General features: G+C 38.0%; 1 protein-coding gene across 2 annotated transcripts in view; it reads right to left on the reverse strand.

The window, feature by feature from the left end:
- The window catches only part of LOC125252966 (splicing factor SWAP), a 119384-nt gene continuing 98862 nt past the window's right edge, over positions 1–20522 (reverse strand). For both annotated transcript variants that reach the window (XM_048166685.1, XM_048166686.1), the window contains exons 15-18: positions 16504–16650; positions 11942–12106; positions 10378–10450; positions 1–716 (exon numbers count right to left, since the gene is read on the reverse strand). In XM_048166685.1, the coding sequence (XP_048022642.1) occupies positions 651–716; positions 10378–10450; positions 11942–12106; positions 16504–16650 (451 nt within the window). In that variant the 3' untranslated portion in view covers positions 1–650. The remainder of the gene's footprint in view (positions 717–10377; positions 10451–11941; positions 12107–16503; positions 16651–20522) is intronic.

Below are 20522 nucleotides of genomic sequence, written 5' to 3' on the forward strand. Positions count from 1 at the left end.
TTGCATTGGATAATTCATACTTTATTGATGGTTTTACAAAGTAGCTTCAAAATTAGGCCCGTACAAACTTAGAAATGAAATACCGAAGGCCACATATTAAAAAAAAAACAAAAAAACAAACAAGAAAGCCGACGACTTCATATCGGAAAGAGCTCAGAGAAAGAGGAAAAAAGGAGGTGAGAAAATAAACAGTATTATCCTTCACAGAAGGATATAACCGTGTCCCTCTGCTAGACACAATATTACAAAGGAAAAAGCTCAGTCATCAGAACGCAATTTAAATTTGTTTTTAGTTGCATCCAAGGAATTATGCCTCTAATACTTCTTTCTTGTTGTTGCCTTACAGCTTAAACACACAGCAGGACCGAGGCTCCACCATCTGCTGCTGGTTTTGTGTCTTTCTACACCTGCTTGGGTTCCAACTGCACCTTCAAAATAAAGAAGATCTCCAGGCCTAATGCTAATCTGGAGGCGAAATAAAAACATCTAACTAACTAGCAAGGTCCAAACAGGCATACATAAAGGGATAAAAGCGTCCAGCATTGCGCAGCTTGTCAGACGAACAGCAGTCCAGCAGTTGGCCGGAGGGCTACTGCTGCCGTGCGAGATGTAGCTGGAGATTGATCCTGCCTGGATGTTGTGGGACTCTCTCAGGAGGAGTTCGGCTGAAGGCCTTTCGAGGCAGCGAGCATTGCTCGCACTTTCGCCATGAGGTCCTACAAGAAAGTAGAAAAAGTTAGTACACCATTCGTAGGGGAGAGTTTGGGAGAGAAACTAATCATAGCATAAACAGGATGAGAAAACAGAAACATGAATTCATAAGCTTGCAGACAACTTTGCGCAATTTGAAATTCAGATTGGCTTCTGGTTTTGTATGTATGAGGATCCTACGTGCTAAATATGGATGCGGGATGTCTAGTGGCATCCTATAGAAAAAGAAGGCCATTGGCAAACTGGATTCCTGCTCTTCAAACGCCTCCTTTCTTTTCGATGTGGCTCGGGTTACCTTACCCAAGGCTGCTTGCATGCTAAGAGCCCACAGGGAGAATGTGACACCAAAGACCGCATGGCTTAGCACTTGAATAAACATTTGCTTTATGAATATGCACATCACTGGTGTCAGTGATTTCATACAAATGGAATTTGCATCAAAGAAACTCCAAACAAAACTACTTAAGGGAATATTAGAAGTTAAGCTCAATAATGTACCACAAAAACACCCCTCGTTTGAATATAGAAGTGAATGGAGCCAATTTCGTGAGGGTTTAAATGCAGTAATGTGAGGCTTATAATTTCATAAAGGCACTTACATTTATTCTTGGCAACATTCACTTCCATTCTAAGTGACTAACTGTAACCCAGATTTATCCTTTTTTATGTTAAAGAAAACGGACAAGTAAGGAATAATTGACAATCGGCCGTTGAATTCTTAAGGCCGGAACACACCAAGATGACGGTCGGCCATCGGGCAGTTTTTCATCGTCGGCCGACTAAGTTTCCTTGGTGTGTTCCGCAGAGTCGGCTGAAGTTGGTCCTCGTCGGCTTTGTTTCGGCCGATTCGACATGTTGAATCGGCGTTGGACCTCGTCGGGCCGTCGGGCCATATGATCATTCTGATTGGCTGTTCAGAAAGGCATTTCATATCACTCAGGCGCAGAACTGATGTGCTGCTTGGCCGTCGGCTGTTTAGCGTCGGTTTGGTGTGGCAGGGCAACTTTGGACACAGACGCTGCCGACGTGAGCAAACCCCGCAGTCTGCTTTCATCGCCACTAGTTCGTCTGCGTCGGCTTGGTGTGTTCTGGCCTTTAAATAATGCACACCTGAGGTGGTAATGCAGCCACGAAGCGAAGCATTATCTTCTAAGAATTCAACGGCCTGGAGTCAATTATTCCGCTTATACTATGGTTACCACACCTCGAGACACTGTTCTGATGTTGTATTTCAAGACATTTGTCAGGTTGTCTCCTTAAAACACTTTTGAGTGTGGGACTAATTTCTTACGCATCTCATCCCAAGCCTCTGTTGCGAATTCCAAAACGTCATTTCAGAAATAGTAACGAATGCTTGAGCCTTGATAACAGAATACAGTTGATACAGTTATTAACACAGTTGAGAGAGAGATAGAAAGAGAGAGAATAAGCATATGTGAAACCATGAAAACCATGAGAATAATTTGTCGTTTTCATCCTATTGTTTACTATATTTATTTGCATGGTCAATGTCGTTGTGGGTTTTGTTTCGCAAGAACACGTCAGTTAATAAGCTACAGTTACAGATACATTTCGGCCTGTTCTCTAACAATGACGCCTTTCTCTGCCACCAGCATACATTTACTTCAAGGTTCTTTACTTCAGCCATTATATATCAAATCAGTAAAATAATCTTTTGAAACACGTGGCTGAATTGCACGGTTGTCATAGGAGCAAGGTTTGCTCATTGACGTTTGCAGAATTAAAGGCTCCGCCGCCTTCCACCCCCTCATCCAGTCGAAGGAAAGTTATTAACCCTGAATTTCCAATAAAGTCCCTGCAGAATTAATCATTAAACAAACAAGTGGTCAAGAAAAGCACAAACAACACAGGCAAGGACCAATGTGCCTCTGGAGAGAAGGGTCTGAAGTTGTCCTTCATGGGGTGAAATCATTATGAAAGTCATTTTAGGGGAGTGAAACCACAAAATTACATGGATCGCATGAAATCGTGTACAGAGGCTGATGACTGTGATCAAAGCGGACTAAATCAGGGTCTCGGTTGGAGAATCGTGCACATCACCATGCACCAGGATTGTGTGCCATTCAGAATATAATTTAGAATACATTTTCGATTACAGCTCAATTATTGAATTTGAAATAAGGTAGTGAATAGGATGTAAAATTTTTAATTTAAGGAAGTACAAATAAAAACTTAATTTCAAAAAAAGCTTTTTTTTCTTTTCTAGAAAAGCAAAGTCTGCCAGGATACATGTTTTCTTGAATGTTTTTTGGGGAAAAAAGTTATAAAAGTGAAGTTTTGAAAAAACAAGGTTCATGGTGGCCTTTGAAACATGAAATGTGTTAAGTCAAAGTTTACGATTATTAAAGGGTTAGTTCAACCAAAAATGAAAATTCTGTCATTTATTACTTACCTTCATGTCATTCCACACCCGTAAGACCTTTGTTAATCTTCAGAACATAAATTAAGATATTTTAGTTGAAATCCGATGGCTCTGTGAGGCCTGCATAGGTCACTTCCTCTGTCAAGATCCATAAAGGTACTAAAAACACATCTAAATCAGTTCATGTGAGTACAGTGGTTCAATATTAATATTATAAAGCGACAAAAATATTTTTAGAGCGCTAAAAAAAACAAAATAGTGATGGCCGATTTCAATACACTGCTTCATGAAGCATCGGAGCATAAATGAATCAGTGTATCGAATCTGCTGTTCAGAGCGCCAAAAAACACGTGATTTCAGCCGTTGGCAGTTTGACACGCGATCTGAATCATGATTCGATACACTGATTCATTTGTGCTCCGATGCTTCCTGAAGCAATGTTTTGAAATCGGCCATCACTAAATAAGTCGTTATTTTGTTTTTTTGGCGCTCCAAAAATTTTCTCGTCGCTTTATAATATTAATATTTAACCACTGTACTCACATGAACCGATTTAAATATGTTTTTAGTACATTAATGGATTTTGAGAAAGGAAGTGTCATTGTTTCCTATGGAGGCCTCACGGAGCAATCGGATTTCAACTAAAATATCTTAATTTGTGTTCCGAAGATTAACGAAGGTCTTACGGGTTTGGAACGACACGAGGGTGAGTAATTAATGACAGAATTTTCATTTTTGGGTGAACTAACCCTTTAATGACAAGAAAAGGAATTCTAATTCTATCTATATTTAAAGAAAAAAACGGATGAATGGAATTCCTTTTCAAACTCCAAACCAACTTCCTATTTTGCATGGCTAATTCAGTTCAAATTCCAACTCATGATTTTAAAGGCAACCAATTCTTAATTTTGCCTAATGCTGATCTAGACAAGCATGCAGGCAGTAATTGCACCCCAAAATGTGTATTGTTATAATTCAAATGCACGACAACAAAACACAACTACCGCTACTCGAACGCACGTACATGCTAAAAGACGAAGAACCAGTGAGAATATGTCTCTCTGATCATAGTGTGTTGATCCAGTACATTAGAGTGGCAGGACTAAGCTGGGATAAAAGGCTCTCTGAGCTTCCAGCTGACCCGAGCAGATTACTGCAATGAAAGAAGGATATCTTCAGTATGATTAGAGCTCATTATAAGACCACAGCTGGCTGAAGCATGAGGATATCTGAGAATATGGCCGCCTAACTCTACTCTTGCACGATGGAAACGTAAGCGTTGTTGTTTTCTGACGCCAAACGACCAAACAAGAGCTAGTCGTAATTGCGACTAAGAACTGCTTTTTGCAGTCGGCTGGTTCCTCTGTAGCTATTTGGGTCCAGACCTCTAAGCAATTTGACAGATAACCCACATTCGTACCTACATTTTCAGAGTTCAGAGGATCGCCCCACTTCGAGTTCAAAGAGGTGGCAGTTCGATCACAGGCCCAGGCCATTTAAAAGCAATTTTGAAATCTCACACTCAATATCACTCTGAACTCACTCCAATTTAAAAAAAAAAACAACAACGTCGTAGCCAATAGCCTTATGGCCAGCACTCCGACATATGGAGCTGCTCGATTGCTGGCTTGAGGTCCCCATGCTTTCCTGTCTAATCTATATACTGTATAGTTCAATAAAGGCATGAAAAGACTTCAACATTCTAACTCAATCAGTTAGTACAAGATGTCTTTTTCCCCAGAGTCACAGTGGGGTACTTTGGAAATGCGACGCATTTTCAGTTTTTTATCTTGCGCACAACAACAGTAATATACTCATAACCTGCCAGGGCACATTTCGCAACCCATAAACACCTCCTGATAAAACCATCAGTCACCTGCCACCCTTAACATGCCGCCCATGCTAATCGTTAACAAATAAGAAAAGAAGCGCCAAAATTTTACGGATGAGGAGGACAGCACAGAGCACAAGAAAAGGAAAAGAGACTATTGCGTTCCTCAGGGAGAACCATAAACCAGCCTCCCTTGTTGTTCGGCTGACAGGCAGATAGAGGGTTCGTAAAATCCCAGGGGAGTTGTGCTAAGATTAAGAACACGCTTCCCCAGCCTTTAATGTTCCAGCGTTTCATTTGCCGGTTGTAAAAAACCCTGCCAGTCTCTACCGGAGCGCCTCATGAGAGCACTTCTTCCTCTATCAATAGTCAGGATGTGCATGTCAGAGCTGGAACATTCTCCTCTGGAGAATCCGATCATAGTTGCATGTGGTAGGGCTGTGGGCAAGGGATCAAACTGAGCTGAGCTGAAACCTGCTTCCCTAACACAGGACGGGTGGTCCGTGCGGCCCGGAGCTTTCGTTGCCTGGGCAAGAGGGAGCAAATGGGGACAGAGGGACTTCCTCATGCAACTGAAATGTAAAGCATGCACAAGCCTGCAGAAGTTCCTGCCGGTAGTTATTTGTCAAGGTGAACCACGCTTCTATTGATTCAAGCAGCAGTTGCTGGTTTTAATAAGAGCCAACTTGGTTTTTTTTTTGCAAGACACTGCCCCCTGGAAGTCCTGCCCCAGTTCTGAGGTGTCAGAATTGATTTCGTATACCGGGAGAAAAGGGAAGTGAATTAGGTTTCCAAAAGATCTGAAACCATGTCAAGACCGTAGACTTTTTTAGAACAAAGAAGGCAAAAATAAAAAGACCGACTTCTTTTTGTTGAGGATCAGATGGCTGTGAGCGAAACGCAGTGCTTTGTTTATCTTCTTCTTATGCATTTCTCGCATCCTTTTCTCTCTGACACAGCTGACTTTTTTTAAACGCGTATAGTAGCTACCTTTCGTCTGCTTTGTATAACAATAAGCAAATGGAAGGAACTCTGCATTTCATTCTCACTACACAAGGCCAGAGATCATAACAGAGCTGCAAAGACTGACAGCTGCATTGAATCAGCATGCGATAGCGACAAGCTCCCATTCTCCCATACACGTACACACACACCTACACACCCACCACCCCTGGCGACAGGGTCATGCAACCAAATCACTGTATTTCTTAGTTTCAGCACGTAAGGCTCAGCAAACACAGACCACTGAGAGCGTCTCACTCTAAATTACATATATTAAAGCCTTACTAAGCGTCTAAGGGTCTCATCAGCACTGCTTCACAATTGCAGTCTGTTTTCCCCTTAGGCGCTGAATTAAACAGAGAGGTAGCAAAAGTTTTGTGTGTGTTTTTTTTTTTTTTTTTTAGCTTATTACAGTGTTTGCAAGGAAGCACTGTATTGATATTTCTCAAGCAGTCTGGATAGAGGTTTATTCTAAACCCTCAACGCTACAAATTAATTCAGCCCGAAACTACTTAACGTACAATTTGCAATCAAACTTTCAGTTAAAAATATCAGTCCAAGAGGGCATTCACAGAATGTGTTCTTGCATTAAAATGCAAGACGCTGCGCCAAGGAATGGAAAAGAATGTAGGGTGTTGAGCAGTGATGGGAATAACAGCGTTATAAATAAACGGCGTTACTTTTTTTCAGTAACGAGTAATCAAATTACTTTTCACCCCGTTACAACGGCATTACCGTTACTGACAAAAAAAAAAAAACGCCGCGTTACAATAATTGAGCTCACTGAAGCGGTTTTCATCCGAGTAGGCTCTCTCTCAGCCATAGGACCTGCAAAGTTTTTTCTCTGGTGTGTGTGTTGGGGTGGGACACATGCTAACTGATGACGATTGGTGTGTGAGTAGAGAAGATAGACCTGCAAAGCATTTTGTTGTAAAGAAATAGTACAGGTTAGTCATACACAAATATAATTTTAAACTGATAATAATGTTCGATGCTCCATGCGTGTGGGTGTGTGTCAGAGCATGCGAGCGGAGCGTGAGCTCAAACCAGAATACCCTTTGTGACATGCTGGATCGAAAATATGTTACGTTTTTTCTAGTCGACTAGTAGTTGTTCATTTAAGCCATTAGACTAATCATATTTATTAGGGCCCAAGCGAAAATTCGCGCAGGGCCCTCTTGTTCTTCTAAGGATTATTATTATTTTTTTTTTTTTTTTTTTTTTTTTTTTTTTCCGTCTTCCGGGGCTTTTTGGGGGCCTTAACATGCTCAAAAACTCTTGAAAATTGGCACACACATTGGAATCCGCGGCCATTAGGACGCCGGAGAGGCTGGTACCCGGGCGTGGCAGGGGGGCTCGACAGCGCCCCCTTGAAAAAAGTCTGAAAATTTGGTCCATATATTAAACACGCTTGCACGTATTAGTATGAAACTCAGTACACATATAGACCTCATCGGGCCGAACAACTTTCGTGCTCTAAGTTAAACACCACGCCAACAGGAAGTCAGCTATTAAGGGTTGTTTGAAAAACGCATGCTCTGGAATTTGATATACTCCTCCTAGACGATTAATCCGATCGCCACCAAACTCGGTCAGCATGAAGTCAAGACACTGATGATTAAAAATTGCCAGGGGATTTTTGATATCTCGAACGGTTTGGCCGTGGCGAGGCAACGAATTTATGGCGAGAAAAAGGAAACAGGAAATGTGTTATAACGTCTGCATACATATATTGATCTTTATGAAACTTCACGAGTGTGTTCGTTATAGGAGTCTGATCACATGGATGTGACTATTGTGAGTCAAAGTTATAGCGCCACCAACTGGCAGCAGGAAGTGTATCACTTTTTGAAATGTTTTGAGATCACCCTCTTATTTTTACCTGATTTGCTTCAAACTTCATCAGTGTAATGTCAATACACAGCAGATGTAGACCTATGACAGGATTTTTGATATTTGAAATATTGTTGCCATGGCAACAGGTCAAACTGTAATAATATTCTTGAGTGTTTTTGAGGCTCTTAACATGCTTCAAATTGCATGAAACTCGACACACACATCAATATTGTCAACCAGTAGACATGGACAAAGCCATAGAAATGGGCGTGGTGGAGGGGCTCAGTAGCGCCACCTTTTGACAAAAGTGGGGGGGTTAGTTTTTCCTACAATCACCAAACTCGGTACACATATTGTTCTCATCAAGCCGGACAATTTTCTAATTTACATTCATTAGCTCCGACCAACAGGAAGTCAGCTATTTTGGTTTGAATGTTAATTTTTTGAAAAAACAGGCTATGAATTTTATACTACTGCTCCTACAGGGTTTATCCAATTTACACCAAACTTTTTTTAACTTGTTGCTAACACATTGAAGTTGTTTAATTGCAAACGGATTTTGGATATCTCAAACGGTTTGGCCGTGGCGAGGCAACGAATTTATGGCAAGAAAAGGGAAACAAAGTGTTATAACTTCTGCATACATTAATTGATTTTGATGAAACTTCGGCTTAGTCTTCGTTGTACAAGGCTGATCACATGGATGTGACTATTGTGATTCAAAGTAATAGCGCCACCAACTGGAAGCAGAAAATGTGTCACTTTCAGCATACATTGAGATCACCCTCTTATTTTTACCTGATTTGCTTCAAAATTCATCAGAATAATGTTAAAACTTGGCACATGTAATCCTTTGAAAATGGGCAGGGAGGAGGGGCTCTATAGTGGCACCTTGTAGTGCAGTAAATGTGGAGTGAATTTGACATAGTCCTTTGATGTTTAACCGTTTTAAGTGCCTATTGCCCGCTGTGCACAGTTGCCCTGAAGCCACCGGGGTGGCGGTGCCACCGGGCTTGGGCCCGCCATCGCTGCTCGCAGCTATATTATTAATTTGATTTCTTAAACACTGGAGAGAATAAACCATAATAATGAGCATTTACATAATATAGGCTATATAGCACTCAAGCGCACGCATAAAGCTTGCCATAAAGAACCGGCAAAAGTAATGATTATGAATGTGACAAAAACAGCAAGGAGACATTTTAATTGTTTATTAATAAACTAATGTTTTCTGAATTCGTGTCGGCTGCAAAGATGAAGTTGACAGTGCATCATCTCTGTGGATGCAGTTAGAGAGAAAATGCACATTTCATTAGGATTACATAATCAGAGTCAGAATACTTCTTTTCGTTTTGAATTATTCTGCTTAAAAGTAGACATAAACAGAGAAGTAGCTTCGGCTACAATGTTCTTCCGGAATATGCATGCAGTTCTGTTTATTAACCACTAGAGCGGCAAAAGTTACAGACTGCAGCTTTAAGGAAGTAGAATTGAGCTGAAATTCATATAACTAACTTTTCACTAAAAAAAGCCAAGTTTGTAGTCACATGTTGACGTGATAAAAAAAATGTAGAAAAAAGGGTCAAAAGTCATTGAAGTCTGAAAATGTATGTGCTTCAATAAAATATTTAAAGGTCCCGTTTTTCGTGGTTTTTTGAAGCTTTGATTGTGTTTATAGTGTGCAATATAACATGTGTTCATGTTTCGCGTGTAAAAAAACAACAGTATTTTTCACATAATTTCCTTATCTGTATACCGCTGTTTCCACTGTCATTAAAACGGGCTGATGACTTCCTTGTTCTATGAAGTCCCTCCTTCAGAAATACGTAACGAGTTCTGATTGTGCCAGCGGTTCCTGTGTTGTGATTCGACAGCTCTGAGCGCATCTTGCCCGGAAAAGTCACGCCTCTTACCATAACGTGGAGATGCACGCGCTCAGTGTTATTGTAAACATGTCTTTAATTTTACCCTATCAATTTGAGCCGGAATCAGACCCGGTGATTGGACTGCGGGATGAAAATAACAGCGTTTCGACGACATGGCGACAAACACACTCTACAAACGCAACTCTTGTGTATTCCTGTGGGCGGAGGTTAGTCAAAAAACTGTTTTAGTGACGTCATTAAAGAAGGAAGTAGAGGGATGTAGTCCAAACTGGCCGTTCGATGTAGGCGACTTCTGTTAAATAAAATATCTCGCTTGGCATTGAACTTTGAGCTTTAAAATTTTACAGATTTTATTTATACTCTAACAACAACATTACACACTAATTAAAGTTTGAAACATGGGATCACGAAGAACGGGACCTTTAATATTATATAAATTATGATTCTATAACACAGTTTATATGATATTAAATTGCTGATGAAAAAGCAACACGAAACACAATGGTCAATTTTGACCGTCCAGAAAAAATGTTCATGTTTTTTGGTCAAAAAATAGTCTCTAATGTCTTATATTATAAAAAGGAAAGAGTAAATAAATAAATTATAAATAAAATTGATTTCTTAATGAATATTACATATCTTACATGTTTTCATCAATTCAAAGCCATAGTAGTTCACACAAAAGCATTGTCGTTATATGAAAGTTTATCATTTTTTAAATGACTTACCTGAGTGATTTTGGTTTGCACTGAAGAGACAATAGTGGAGGACACTTGTTTGTCTTTCTCCTGAGAGCCATCCCTGTTTAACAAACAAAAGTAAAGCTTTATTATATAGCACCTATTAAAAAGTGTTTACAGAAGAGAAATACATTCTCAGAAAAGAAAAGAACAGAATTCCATAACTTGGGACCAAAATGACTAAAGGCCAAACTGCGCCAAAAAAATAAATAAAAAATAAAAAATAACGACTTATTTAGTGATGGCCGATTTCAAAACACTGCTTCAGGAAGCATCGGAGCATAAATGAATCAGTGTATCGAATCTGCTGTTCGGAGCGCCAAAATCACGTGATTTCAGCCGTTGGCAGTTTGACACGCGATCTGAATCATGATTCGATACACTGATTCATTTGTGCTCCGAATCTTCCTGAAGCAGTGTTTTGAAATCGGCCATCACTAAATAAGTCGTTATTTTGTTTTTTTGGCGCACCAAAAATTTTCTCGTCGCTTTATAATATTAATATTGAACCACTGTACTCACATGAACCGATTTAAGTATGTTTTTAGTACCTTTATGGATCTTGAGAGAGGAAGTGTCATTGCTCCCTATGGAGGCCTCACGGAGCCATCGGATTTCAACTAAAATATCTTAATTTGTGTTCCGAAGATTAACGAACGTCTTACGGGTGTGGAACGGCATGAGGGTGAGTAATAAATGACAGAATTTTAATTTTTGGGTGAACTAACTCTTTAATAGAGCTTTTTGGTAATCCAGCAACAACGCTATTGCAAAAGTCAGAAAGAAAAAGACAGTGCGACGGTGACAGACAAACAGAGGTCTGCCAGTTGGCCAGGTTGTATGAAAAAAAGCCCAATACAGTATTCATGACGAGTGGCGAGTATGTAACCACCACAGACATCTCAGACTGAAACTGAGCAACCAGAAGAAGGTCATGAAATATTCACCCAATGCCGGAAGAGACACAACAACTGCACAAATGAAACAAAGTTTAGAGAGAGACACACACTGGGAGGCAAAAGCAGCAGCAGCAGCAAAAAACAACTGAAGGCCGAGGGATTTTAAAGCAACTTTTTGATGAAACTTGAGAAGTTGAGAGAAAAAGTCAGTCCCTGTATCCAATAACCCTGTGTAGTGTGTTCTCTCAGGTTTCTGAATCAAAACCCATCCATTATGTAGAAAATGGCGTTTCTTGTACAATTCATACATATTACGCTGTCAAGACATTTAATTAAAATGATTAAAATGTCATAATGGTTGATTTTGAGTGTCTAAAACTTTCATACTTCAACAATTGTTCAAGATGTCAAGTCATACCTAAAACCATAATATCTACCAAAATCAAAAAAAATTACAGCGTAGGCTGTCTTTGTGTCTCACACGCAGTGCTCCTGGCAAAGCCTAAATTAATATTGCAACAAAGTGGGAAAATATGCTTGACATCTACGATTCTGACTGAACCAGACGGAGCTTCAGAGGGTGGGCGACTCTCTTGCGAGGTTCATGCTGACTGATTGTTCACAAAAAAGGACTAGACCGAGATGCCCTTTACCTGGACCTCCCCAAGCTGGAGGCGGGGCTTGTGGCAGGGGAGGGGCTTGCAGAGACTCTGGCCACAGCTCCGCTTCTGTCAGGGGATGCCGAGGGCGAACAGGAAGAACCCTTAAAATGGTGTGATGCCTTTGAACTCTTCCTTTTCTTCTTTTCATGAGGCGATCTGAAAAAGAGAGCTTTTATAAGTAATAGATCAGCCCAAAACATGCACATTCAAACTTGTTGCATTATGTTTGGTTACACCACTGTGTATGAAATGTACTGCTTTGCTTTATTTCTCATACAAAGTTATTGTACGGCTTCAGAAGATTTGGAATATTGCACACAAGATATATGGACTAATTTTATGGTGCTTTTTTTCCCCCTTTCATGTTCCACAGAAGACAGAAAGTCATTTGGGTTGAGAACAACAATAAATAAATAAATAATTGTCACTTTTCATGGACTATTCCTTTAAGTTCAAATGATAGAGCTTCTTTCTTATGGCTCTGGGGACAGTGCAGTGAAGTGAGAGTCACTGTGTGACAGGAGGTAAGACTGTGGCACAATGTGAAGTCTTTAAACATCCACACGTCCCTTTACCAAGAAGACCCCTGAATCCAGCACCACATCAGTGACGGGACTCAAATAGGCCATCCGCACATACATAACAGTCACAGTGCGTGCTCTCTCTCCAGAGAAAAAGCACACACAGACCATATCAAGGGGCCTTTATCTCCAAGGCTGTCCTTTATGAATATTTTATTTGAATACCTTGAGTACTTTGGTGGGAAAAATACATTTTTAAAAGAGCACTAAACTTCATTTAATGGGCATAGTGACCTCTAATTACCTGTGGCACTGTAGCAAAATGACAAGACCTGTTTGGGGAGTGGATCAAGGCAGTCCTGAGAGACGCAATGAGGTTAAAAATGTGCTCCTGCAGACGTGCCAAGAATTCCACAACAGGCATACAGTATAACAACTAATTGAATCAATATAGGAAAATGGAATTAAGTTAATCTAAAAAAGACAGAAACATATTAGCTTTCACTTACTGTATCTGATGGGCAAGGTTAAAGGTGCCCTCGAATGAAAAATTGAATTTATCTTGGCATAGTCAAATAAGAGTTCAGTACATGGAAATGACATACAGTGAGTCTCAAACTCCATTGTTTCCTCCTTCTTATATAAATCTCATTTGTTTAAAAGACCTCCAACGAACAGGCGAATCTCAACATAACACCGACTGTTACGTAACAGTCGGGGTGTACGCCCCAATATTTGCATATGCCAGCCCATGATCGAGGCATTACACAAGGGCAGAACGTCTGGATGTGCACAGCTGAATCATCAGACTAGGTAAGCAAGCAAGAACAATAGCGAAAAATGGCAGATGGAGCAATAATAACTGACATGATCCATGATATCATGATATTTTTAGTGATATTTGTAAATTGTCTTTCTACATGTTTCGTTAGCATGTTGCTAATGTACTGTTAAATGTGGTTAAAGTTACCATCGTTTCTTACTGTATTCACGGAGACAAGAGCCGTCGCTATTTTCATTTTTAAACACTTGCAGTTTGTATAATTCATAAACAACTTCATTCTTTATAAATCTCTCCAACAGTGTGTAATGTTAGCTTTAGCCACGGAGCATAGCCTCAAACTCATTCAGAATCAAATGTAAACAATATAACAGTATACAATACTCAGATAATCCGCCACATGCATGACGAACACTTTGTAAAGATCCATTTGAGGGTTATATTAGCTGTATAAACTTTGTTTATGCACTGTTCAAGGCAAGCGCGAGCTCTGTGGGCGTGGAGCATGAGAATTAAAGGGCCAGCAGCCCTGAATCGGCTCATTTATAATGATGCCCCAAAATAGGCAGTTAAAAAAATGAATTAAAAAAAATATATGGGGTATTTTGAGCTGAAACTTCACAGACACATTCAGGGGACACCTTAGACTTATATTACATCTTTTAAAAAAAGTTCTAGGGCACCTTTAAGGTTACCTATTAGTTTATTGTACAGGGGAGCAGTTTGGAATTCAACAGGGACTTCTAGAAGTATTTTTTTAACATTAATTTTCTCTAGAAAGTTTAAAAAAAATGTTTTTAAGTCATAAATAAATCCATTCAGCTCTGAGATGAATCAGATCAGCAGAAACTAATTATAAATATTTTATAAATATTAATTTCAAATAAATGCTGTTCTATTTAACTTTCTATTCATCAAATTCATCTTTCTATTCATCAAATGCAAAAAATTGTACACAACTGTTTTCAACATTGGTAATAATAATCATAAATGTTTCTTGAGCAGCAAATCAGCATATTAGAACAATTTCTGAAGGATCATGTGACACTGAAGACTGGAGTAATGATGCTGAAAATTCAGCTTTACCATCACAGGAATAAATTACATTTTGAAATATATTAAAATAAAAAATTGTTATTTTAAATTGTAATAATATTTCACATTATTACTGTTTTTTTTATTAAATAAATGCAGCCTTGATGAGCATAAAAGACTTCTTTTAAAAACAGTAAAATCTTGATGATCCCGGCAATATACATAGGATTATGATATTTCAAACTTGCGAATCTCTCTTCCGAATCGTGAGTTGCATTTCTTTTTTTTTTACAGTTAAAATCACAGTCACTTATGATTTCTACAAAAGCCTAAACCACTGCTTAACCTCAGAGCTTGTGGCTGGTCTGACTTGAAAGATTTACATGTTTTGTTAACAATATATGATCCTATGGAGAAAAATTATATTTTACTTCCATACCCCAGCTGTTATGTTATATTTCCAAGACAACAGCTGCTGCTGGGTCAAAGGCAGGCACTCAAACGTCCTCTACTTGTATGTACAGTAAGCGAGGTTTTGCATCTGAGATGCCTCTATCATCACTCTAACAAAGCAAATCTCACTGAAACCCTGCAAGTGGTGTAACCATCTATCTCTCATCCTCAATTCCTCTCTCAGTTCAAACCAGAAAGGGTCGAGGGTGTAATGAAAGATGCTGAGCATTTTTATCCCTTTGAAGGGGATGTGTAAAAAGCTTGTTCTCGCTTTTTGAAACCTCCACGGCAGCAGAATATGAAGAAACGTCTCAGTTAAGCTGTAAGAGTACTGGAGAGTGTGGGCCGCCCAGATAAAGACCAGTGACATAAAAGCCGGGTGAGATCTGAGAAGTCGCCATGACTGTCTCTTTCTGTGGTACTTTTGCATCTTATGGGTGTCGGTAAGAAAATAATGGTAAAGTATAGGAAATGAGAGAGAGGGAAGGGTGATGATAGCAGTGTCATGGAGTGGAGTCTCGCAAGAATCTTCAATAGTAGGATTACAGCAAATGAAAAGATCATGCTTGGTGCAGACTCTGGGGAAACACCAGGAAAGCACTTTTTACCCACTGTGAACAGTGGCACGCATGCTGACAATCAGCCAAACTTCTTGTAATGATATACAGCTAGAGGGTTTAAAATGAGGTCTCATCACAGCTGCCGTTAACACAAACACATGTTCTTCCTGCTGTCATTATATTTTGTATTCACAGCAATGTGCCAGTGTAAATAGAGAAAATATTTAAAGCTGCTCTCCGCGATTTTTGGCCCTCTAGAGGTTAATAAACAGAACTGCACGCGTCTTGCGGAGGAACATTCTAGCCGGAGCTACTTTTCTCCTTGTATGTCTATGGCGAGTCACGCAGTTACTGTGACACTCTGCGGCAAGTCCTACCAGTCCCGTCTGAAATAGTCCGAATATAAACACTTATTATAAGTATACCATAATGATTCAGGATAAGACAAAAACATGGATTCATGTTGTATATTCTCATTATATAATTTTTGTAAATTTTTAACACAAAAAAAGTTGCGGACTGCAGCTTTAATATAATAATAATAATAATAATAAAACAGAAAAACTGCCAAACTGGAGTTGGTAGGATTTTGTTATGTTTTTCTAATAAGAATCTTAGTTTTACCAAGGCTGATTTTATTTTATCAAAATATACAGTAAAAACAGGAACATTGTGAAATATTAGCACAGTTTAAAATAATTGTTTTCTATTTTAGTATATATTTTTAAAAGAAATTTATTCCTGTAATGGCAAAGCTGAATTTTCAGCATCAATACTCCAGTCTTCAGTGTAACATGATCCTTCAGAAATTATTTTAATATGCTGATTTGGTGCTCAAGAAACATTTTTTATTAATATTCATGTTGAAAACAGCTGTGCTGATTATTATTTTTGTGGAAACCATGATATAATTTTTTCAGCATTTTTTGATGGAAAGTTCAAATAGAAAGTTCAAAAGAACAGCGTTTATTTGAACAGAAATCTTTTGTAACAACACAAATCTTTACTGTCACTTTTGATGAATTTAAAGCATTTTTAAAGAATAAAAGCATTATTTTACTTTCCAAAAAAATAAAATAATAATAATGCCTTTTTTTTTTTTTTTGTGGCAGAGCAGGTAAAAAAAAATAAAACAAAACAAAAAACAGTGGTCCAAAAACACTGTCATTTTGAGCTCTGTTATGTCCTAAGTGCCAGACCCACCTTGATCTAGAGCGTTTCCTGCCCAGCGCTGGGTTGCTGCCAAGGCGGTAGGTGCTTGGACCGTAGCTTTCCTTTTCCCTCTCGTCACGCTTTCTCTCCAAAGAGCGAGCTCGTCGGTCTCTGCGGCCGGGTGAACGAGACTGAGACCTGAGAAAGGAGGAGAGATAGGAAAGAAAGAAAGAAAGAAACAAAAAACATGGTCAAGTTAGAACTGACTTCTGCTCAAGAAATCAACCCACAGGTTAGACTCATCAATGCTGTTAAGTGACAGTTGATAATGGTTCTCCATCGTCTCTTCAAACCCTTTTTGGGAGATGGAGAGAGTTTTAAAAAAAGAAGTAACTGAGAGGTTGAGCTCCTGAACCTTGCACCAAGGTTATTATTGTAAATAGAAACTGTTACAATGAGTAAAATATCAGTAAAAAATTTAATTAAATTAAATAATGCAAGATTTTGTGTGGATGACATTAATACCAGGCAAAACAACTACAAAAAAGATTGTTATATAAATTTTGCTCATGAATGAGATGAATGAGAGTGTAATTAAACACCCTGCAAACTTTTTTTTTTTTTTTTTTGAAAACCACATGTAAAATGTCCTGCCAGTATCTGACATAAATCACTGAAATAGCTGTGGTGAGAAATCACACTTTTATCTTTGACAGTCATAGACTTACACTAGATGTACACAGAAGTAATCACTGTAAACACTGCAAGACACTGAAGAAATGCTGTGGACCTTGAAAATTTGAGCAAATCAGTGAGCATTGTTCTCCAGTGCAAACTGCCTGAGACTGATCTCAAATGGCAAGTCATAAATGCCAAGAGTGACAGCAGATACAATTTATAGCTTACAATGAAGACACAATTGGCACATTTATAGTAGATTTCACTCACAGCAAGTACTGCATTAAGGCCTGGGTATACTTCATTTTCTGCGTCTGCGGTCCGCACAGCTTTCAAAGCATGCTCGGCTGCGGACGAGTGCGAACGGACGAGTTCGACACATGCGCAGTACATTTGCTTTTCTATACTCTACAAGACATCAGAGGGCAGCACTGAGTTGCGTCATTTACAGGACATTCGCTAGGAAAGATAGAAGACAGGAGGAGGATAGAAAAATCGCTAGATAAAACACTATTCCTCGTCTGGGATCGTGTAGAGCGCTTTGAAGCTGCACTGAAGTCCACTATTTGGAGAAAAATCCTGGAATGTTTTCCTCAAAAACCTTAACTTCTTTTAGGCTGAAGAAAGAAAGACATGAACATCTTGGATGGCATGGGGGTGAGTAAATTATAAGGAAATTTTCAACTAATCCATAGCGGAACACGGACAGCTGAAGTATCTTTTGGGCTTTATACTGTGGCGCTGTGAATTTAACAAATAAGATACAGTACAGTCCAAAAGTTTGGAACCACCAAGATTTTTACTGTTTTTAAAAGAAGTTTCGTCTGCTCACCAAGGCTACATTTATTTAATTAAAAATACAGTAAAAAACAGTAATATTGTGAAATATTATTACAATTTAAAATAACTGTTTTCTATTTGAATATATTTGACAAAGTAATTTATTCCTGTGATGCAAAGCTGAATTTTCAGCATCATTACGCCAGTCTTCAGTGTCACATGATCCTTCAGAAATCATTCTAATATGCTGATCTGCTGCTCAAGAAACATTTAATGTGTACAATTGTACAAAATATTTGTGTACAATATTTTTTTTTCAGGATTATTTGATGAATAGAAAGTTCAAAAGAACAGTGTTTATCTGAAATCTAATCTTTTGTAACATTATAAATGTCTTTACTGCCACTTTTGATTGATTTAATGCATCCTTGCTGAATAAAAGTATTAATTTCTTTAATTTCTTTTCAAAAAAATAAAAATAAAAATTCTTACTGACCCCAAACTTTTGAACGGTAGTGTATAATGCTACAGAAGCTTTGTATTTCAGATAAATGCTGTTCTTTTAAACTTTCTATTCATCAAGGAATCCTGAAACATTGAAAATAATCATAAATGTTTATTGAGGCAGCAGATCATCATATTAGAATGATTTCTGAAGGATCATGTGACACTGAAGACTGGAGTAACGATGCTGAAAATTCAGCTTTGCATCACAGGAATAAATTACTTTGTCAAATATATTTAAATAGTACACAGTTATTTTAAATTGTAATAATATTTCACAATATTACTGTTTTTTACTGTATTTTTAATTAAATAAATGTAGCGTTGGTGAGCAGACGAAACTTCTTTTAAAAACATTAAAAATCTTAGTGGTTCCAAACTTTTGGACTGTACTGTATATAAATAAAAACTAGCGATTTTAATTTACTGCAGAACACGATCACATTATACATTTAATGTTCAATAACTGTACAAAATGAGCCACACTGAACCTTGAAAAACCCAATCTAATGTTGATGAACACATTTCTGTAACATAATGGATGGGCCATTATTAACAGGTGTGCGTGGGTTGAAATGTAATCATACATGTATATATACCCACTCAAAAGGATAATGTGAATTGAAATAAATACCTTGTATGCACACACTCTAAGAACGTACTGAAAAGTAGGAAAGCGATAAAAATGCTGGGGTCAGGAACAGAGAGAGAGAGAAAAAAATATATTTATACAGACAGGAAGAACCAAAAACAGACATTAAATCTAATCATTATTAATCTGCTGCAGGGGTGTCAGACATTATTTGATGAAAATGAAACCATTTTTTTCCCACCATAATACATTTGCATCCATTTATTATAATTGTGTCCAGGGCGAATTTCATTTTTCTTTTCTTTTTCCGCTACACTGGACAGACATACTCATTAAGGATAAATGTTAGCCTGGTCTCTGGTGTTGATGTACCAGCTGGAGACAAGAGATGTCAGGTGTCAGGAGGCAGCAAATAAAAATGAGTGAGTAGCTTAAATACTGACAATGTTATTATTAGCGCTAACAAAAATTAGAGGCACGACACTGGCCATGTTTGATGTCAGAAAACAGACGCTTTCTAATTACTTCTGGCCCTAGTATTACTAATTCAATGTACATGTTCAGTGTCAGAGTCACAACTGAGATATAGGCTTGTTATTAATGAAAACTGTAAAAAAAAAAAAAAAAAAAAAAACAGACACAATAGGCTCAGGTTTGTGCTAATGTTCGTATTAAACCACTTATTAATGCTACATGTATAAAGCTATCCAAATAAGTAGTTTTATGGTTTCTTTGTAGTATTATAATTATTGTTGAAATAAAAGCTAGATACGTCACTAAATATGGTAAACTGATGCAAAATCATTGCTGTGGTCACTATTAAAAAGATAAAATGGTGATTAAAAAAAAAAAAAAATAGGCATTTCACTGTAATTTTACTAGAAAATTGTTTTGCTGCCATCCTGAAGAGATTTATGAACAAACAATCTAGTTAATACTACTTTTCCCTTGCCTTGATTTGAATATGATGAAATAAAAGTAATTAAAACTAATCAGGTTTTAGGCTTTGGTTATGTGTTAATTAAATGCTGCAAATTTCATAACTGATAAATGGACTATTTTTTACTAACATTCTATACTATTCTGTCCAATATTTATATACACATATATTCAAATAATTTTAATTCAGCAAAGATGCATTAAATTGATCAAAAGTGACAGTGAAGACATTAATAATGTTTCTATTTCAATCTTACTGACCCCAAACTTTTGAACAGATGTTGTGTATATCCATTATTTTTTTTAAAAAGTCCATCCCTATAATGGTTAAATATATGCAAGAAAAGACCGATCACAATCTGCGAATATTACAATGATGCCATCACTGTCGGTTATATTTAAAAAATGTTTTACCAATGCAATTCAAAAGGGTGATTTTCAAAAAAGTTAGTTAATTTTTGGGTTAGTTCACCCAAAAATTAAAATAATGTCATTTATTACTCACCCTCATGTCGCTCCACACCCGTAAGACCTTTGTTCATCTTCGAAACACAAATTAAGATATTTTTGATGAAAT

The sequence above is a fragment of the Megalobrama amblycephala genome, linkage group LG18, assembly GCF_018812025.1.
Source record: "Megalobrama amblycephala isolate DHTTF-2021 linkage group LG18, ASM1881202v1, whole genome shotgun sequence".
NCBI classification, from domain to species: domain Eukaryota; kingdom Metazoa; phylum Chordata; class Actinopteri; order Cypriniformes; family Xenocyprididae; genus Megalobrama; species Megalobrama amblycephala.